The sequence below is a fragment of the Acomys minous genome (genome assembly GCF_964271855.1).
Source record: "Acomys minous genome assembly, chromosome: 8".
Taxonomy (NCBI): domain Eukaryota; kingdom Metazoa; phylum Chordata; class Mammalia; order Rodentia; family Muridae; genus Acomys; species Acomys minous.
The window spans coordinates 76,555,618-76,561,617 of NC_140489.1; the positions used below are offsets into that span (position 1 = coordinate 76,555,618).

At 46.9% G+C, this 6,000-nt stretch overlaps 1 protein-coding gene across 3 annotated transcripts in view; it reads right to left on the reverse strand.

The window, feature by feature from the left end:
* Positions 1 to 4,390, reverse strand: part of CRPPA (CDP-L-ribitol pyrophosphorylase A) — a 298,335-nt gene extending 293,945 nt beyond the window's left edge. Inside the window, exon 1 of one of the 3 annotated variants that reach the window (XM_084791215.1) lies at positions 3,151 to 4,390. In XM_084791215.1, the coding sequence (XP_084647341.1) occupies positions 3,151 to 3,401 (251 nt within the window). In that variant the 5' untranslated portion in view covers positions 3,402 to 4,390. The remainder of the gene's footprint in view (positions 1 to 3,150) is intronic. The other 2 variants (XM_084791217.1, XM_084791216.1) reach the window with 2 other exon arrangements.
* Positions 4,391 to 6,000: the final 1,610 nt, after the last annotated feature.

Consider the following 6,000-nt stretch of genomic DNA (forward strand, 5'->3'; position numbering starts at 1 on the left):
CCTTTCTGAATTCCTCACACCTTCCCTCTTCTATCCTCACTATCTCAGTTTAACTCCTGTGATCAATATTGCTCATTTAGAGAAACACTCATGTAATTCTCATTCCTCCTGCTAACAGAATGTGCAACGGTTTAAGCCAATACTATAGACCGGAAGAATTGTTTCGAGTACATGAGAAAAGAAGAATGAAAGAAAAAGAGAAAATAGAAAGTTGAGCCAGGCATGCTGGTGCACGCCTGTAATCCCAGCACTCTGGAGGCAGAGGCAAGTGGATAGCTGTGAGGTCAAGGCCAACATGGTCTACAAAGTAAGTCCAGGCCAGCAAGGCTACACGGAGAAACCCTGTCTCGAAAAACCAAAAAAAAAAAAAAGAGAGAGAGAGAGAGAGAAAAGAAAAAAGAAAGGTAAATAACATGTAAGCTAATACACTGAAAGCCACAACTTGGGGCCTTTAAAAAATAAAATAAAATAAATAACTAGGCAGGAGCCATCCTTGGTTTCCAAGCACTGAGAGAGGCAGCAGATGAACTGCAGTCAGAAGTGTGCATTTCTGTGATACACACACATACTGATCTGCTGAAATGCAGATGTCACATCCACTACTCCACTGTAACCAAACTACAGAGCCTGAGCAGTGGACTGTACAGCTACTGTACCACTATATGGGACCACCTTCCTATAAATTGCTATCAGAGGCCATATTACGTTTTGATAAGCATGAATCATATCAAGGAACAAGTTATCTTAAGCAGGGTCTTTGAGCTCCTAAGGGAGCTGGAGAAACCCCGAGCTTTAGGGAAAGTGAGGACAAAGCTTACATACTGGCAGAGAAAGTCCAGCCCCCACATCTAAATAGGCATGGCTGATGCTCACGTCACTTGTTTGCTTCTGTGTAGTCACACTCTTGCCATTTTTAAAAGGTATTCCACACTAGCCAACGCTTCTACATTACATTTCCTTTCCTTAAACATTAAAAACCACAAGTCAGTAGCCCTCTTAGTCCTCTTAGCGTAGTAGACCCCGAGTCAGTCTCATAAGAACCAGAAATCAGATAAACTGGTAAGAACCAAGTCCACATTTTGTATCTTAACAACAATAACAAAACAAACACACAAACATAAACAGTACCTGGACCCCTCTGTAACCCAGACAGCTGCAGGTTTTTCCCAGAAGACCTCAGCCCCAGCCAAGATCTTAAACATTACCAGGTACTCATGAAGCTGGTACCCAGCAGAGTAAAAGAAACTGGCCCGCCCACCCCACCTGACCTAAAGTTCATAAAACTGCCAGCTCCGTCCTGTCCTATAACTCTCCCATGCGAGACATACTCAGAGAGAACATGGCCCTGCCTCTCCTCTGCCAGGAAGATGAGCAGCCACACTCTGTATGCTCCTCAGATAAATGTTTTGACTCATCACTGTGGTAACTACTGTTTCTGTGGAATTCCAACCAGTCCCATGGCAAAAAGGGTTAGGGTCATTCCATGCGGGAACTGCTCTGCTTTTGTGCCTCCCCCTCCCCCCCCTCCAGCCAATGACTGTAAAGGGTAAAACAATTTCCAACTTCAGATCCAGGAAGAACATTTTTCTAAACAGTAAAACTTGGGTACATAAGTTAATCAACTCAACTGGGCCTCCTTACTGAGTTGTAAGCCCTAGACGATAATACCTTTGTCCCGTGGTTTCCAGAAACATTTTTTTTTTCCACAGAAAGTTGTGTCAAGCAGCAATAGTTCCATGGGGGACTAAGACCTCTGATCTCAGTTCCTTGTTAACCAAACAACAACAAAAACTAATCAACGGACCCTGAGTTATATAACCTGCTGTAATTTATTCCAATTTCCCTAGTAGGCTATAAAGGTTTCAAACTGCTTTGATAGATTACGCAAAAATGGAAAGCAAGTGTGTTCTTTTGCCGTATTGTCCATAAACAACCCTTTTCCAAACACTCCAGTACATTAAAAGATTTAAATTTTAGTGCTCATCTATCTCACTCGGTACCTCACTCGGTACAAGCAAAAGAAGTAAATTAATAGAAAGTACTTCCCAAGGGATGAGATGCTAAGTGAAAAAAAAAGTCTACTTTCAGATGTAATATGAATAAATTAATAAAATATATTAAAAACGTGTCTACAACTCGCGCTGCCAAGGTCCACCGCCGGCATAGAGGAGCCGCAGCGTTGCTCGGAAGTCTGTGGTGCTAGAATTGTGTGCGTGTGTAGTAGTGATAGGACCGCTGTACCAAGCAAACCCCATGCTATGCAGAGAAATAACACACACAGACAGGGGTGGTAACTGGAACTGTTTCCAGGTCTGACTGAATTTCAGACGTAACCACTGGCCTTGATTGCTTTAATCAAGGATGATTGCGGCCCTTTACACTTCCACTTATCAAATGCCAATACTCAGTAAATAATCTTATGAGATTAGACCGTTGGACTTTTTGAAGTGTGTTGGGTACAGGAGAGGGGCTTGTTCTTCGGAACAAAATGCCAAGGACAGTGTTTTCTATCGAAGCCTCCTATAAAGGTTAATTATGCAAAATATTGGCATCTGTCATTAAAAGTAGCCTGTCTCCTTGGAGGTTTAAGGCGTCACCACAACTGTTCCTTTGACTTGGAAACCTTGCAGAACTAGAGGACCTTTATAACACTGTCTACTCCTGCCCTTTCAGTCTAGCCTCAGCTTCATCACATCACAACACAAACACCAAATCCCTTCTTGTTATCTCTCCACTTCTGCATGGCTTTCCCGGCACTGCTCACTGTTTCTGGAATTAACTTCACTCTCTTTTCTAAGGTGTCTTTGCCTCAACCTCACCTTCCACTCCCCTCCAGATACTGAAAGGCTGGACTTAGCCTGCTCTTCTCTCCATTGCCAGGTATTTAGCCAGGCCTGTCTCCCCAGAAGTGCCTGCCCAGGAAGCTGGAGGTGCGGCTATGGCTCTCCGGCGCACGCATGCGCGGTGGCACTGTACACCAGGCACTCCCAGAGCTGCTCTTCCATGGGCCCTACGCGGCCAGCGTTGGAACCGAAAGTCCCTTGGTCCCCAAGCACTGGTTAGTCAGTGCCCCAAGCCCGGAGCTCCCCGCCACGCTGTCTGTTGGAATGACCTGGGCGCTGGGGGAAACGGGTGACCGGCGCCAGTTACCTCTCCAGGGCCTGCAGGGTGTAGCTGATGAGCGGCCTCTCCAGAAGCCCGCAGAACTGCTTGGGGATGCTGACGCCCATCCTCTCCCCGCAGCCCCCGGCCGGCAGCACGGCGGCCACGGTTCCAGGGAGGCTCCCGGGCTCCGCCCCGGCAGCAGACAGTAGGGACGCCGGGAACGCTAAGCCCGAGCTAGGCGGGCCGCTCACGCAATGCCCAGGCTCTGCAGGCCTACTGCAGGGCTCGGGCTCCATAGCGCGGACGGAGCGCAGAACCCAGAGGTGCAGACGGGGAGCCGAGAGCGAGGCGCCAACACCGACCCTGAGCCGCGATTACGGGTCTGGGTAGGCGAGGAGCAACGCAGGGCCGGCTCGGGGAACGTGGCCCCCGGGTGCTGATCCCGGCGAGAGCAGCCAAGCCGGTCTTCCCAGCAAGGGCCCGGCGCCCCGAGGCAACGCTCTTTCTGCTCTTCCCACTCTCCCTCCAGGCAGGCCCAGCTGAGGCTGCGGACCGCAGGGCAGTCCTAAGCACTTTAGAGTCTCACACAGGCAGCTGTGCACGACAGTCAGGGCCAATGGTTACAGCTGAAACTCAGTCAGACCTGGAAACAATTCCAGTTACCAGCCTTGTCTGTGTGATTTAGTTCTCTGGGTTTCCCATTAGATAAGAGAGAAAGATTTGTGTTCGAGGTACAGTTCAAGCCCCAGATGTGAGCACCTCGCTTATATGAATTTCGCTATCCTCAGATGCGCCCTGATTCTACCAAGCAGACAGGTAAATGGCTAGGCAAAGTCCAGAACCAGACTGCAAGGTCGATTCCCAGACCTGTCTACACAGTGGAACCACCAAGCAGAGTGACCCTGAACCCTGTGTTGGTCCATGCTCAAAATTGAGGATTTGATTGGTCTAAAGCGCAGCCTGGCCTGTGGAATGTTTTTAAAGTTTCCACTGGTGTTTCTATAGAGCAAGTGTGTTTTGTTGTAAGACAGCAGCCACACTAATTGCTAAACAATCAACACACATCTCACCTTAACAGGAAAAACCCTAGTGGTCATTTTCACCACAGAGGCAACATGACTGACTGGTAAGTAATTGATAGAAGACTACACAGCCAACAGCAAGGCAGCCATAAATCCTTGGTTTAGCGGTGCAGCCAGTGTTGAGAAATTCCAGGCCTGGTACACATCTTGCCCTCATTTGGAACTGTCCTGGGAACCGCTGGTGAAACATAATGGGTGTTCAGAATACCAAGCACTATTGCGCTCAGCGAGTGGAATGTAAAATTCATGAGAGCGTGGTCTAGCTTTGCTTTTGGTTTGGATTATATGGCCAGCTTCAGGAATGTGACAGGAGCTTAATACTTACTGAATGAATTGATGATTAAATAATGACAGAGTACGAGGAATTATTTGACCATGTATATTATCTTTACCCACCAATAGATAAATTAGATTCATTTTTTAAAAAATCTTGAGCATTGAAATTACCCAGTTTCAAAATTAAACCTCATTATTTTTATCCATTTTGCCAATTGAAACCATGCAGAAAAAATTTTTTTAATCCTATGCTCTTAACCCTCTTTTGTCTAATATTCTAAAGCGCTTTCTGTTGTTGCTTTCATTATGAGGAATGGACTGCTTCTGCGCTAACTGAAGTTTGTCGAACTCTTGAACCTTGGATGAAAAGAAAGCATTGTAGCATACTTATGTCTATTGCGATGCTTGAATTTTTTTTCCCCAGGAAATGGGTTGGGGAGGGAGGGAGGGAAAGACTGAGAGACAGACAGATGGAATCGGTGATGGAGGCCCGAGAGACTGATTCTAGGAGAGAGCTCCTTGCTAGGGAGTTAGGTATGGATGTGATGATCGAGCTTGCTCAAAGGGGACACTAGAGAAGGCTCCATCACATCTTCTGGATGGTCAGAAGGATTGTGTTACTCACAGATGCTTGACAGATGGAGCCTATAGCATGTCCAGACACAGCAGAGCACTCAGCAGGCAGAGCAGACCAGGGAAACTAGGACTCCATAAAACCCACAGTTTTCGCTCTTCCCAAAGTGGCTGCTGGTTAGACTGTCTTAAAATTTTTGTGCAAATGGGTACATTATTTCTGTGTCTGTGGTGTTAAGTTTTATTATGCTGGGATATGTTAGGTTTGGAGTTTGTGGAATGAGGGACAAGTGGGTTATAGAGCAAGCCACCCGAAAGGATGGAACTTTTACAAGGAAAAAAAAAATGCTGGCTAGAATACCGGCAAAAGAAGCCTGGTCTGCTTCTGGGAATTTAAAATGGTATAGCTCAATAGGACGGTTTTAGTTATGGTTCTATTGCCATGAAGAGACACCATCACCACAGCAACTCTTATAAAGGAAAACCTTTAATTGGGGCTGGCTTACAGATTCAGAGGTTTAGTCCATCATCGTCATGGGGAGAAGCATGGCTGCATGCCGACAGACATGGTGCTGGAGAAGGAGCTGAGAGCTCTACATCTTGATCAGCGGGCAGCAGAAGTGAAGGCTGTGCCACACTGGGCATAGCTTGATCATATGAGAGCTCAAAGCCCACCCCATAATGACACACTTCCTCCAACAAGACCACACCTTCTAGTAGTACAACTCCCTATGGGCCAAGCATTAAAAGACATAAGTCCGTGGGGGCCATTCCTATGCAAACCACCACAGCGCCTGACCATCATCTAAGATATGAAGGGGTTGCGGCGATAGATAGATATCTTGTTGGATAAGAGCAGGTGCTGAGCAAATTCTATCCTCATCACCCAGGTAAAAAGATAAACACTGCCCCTGAAAGCATTGCAGGTGTGGCTGCTGTGTGTCATGTGTGTCAGTAGGTAGCA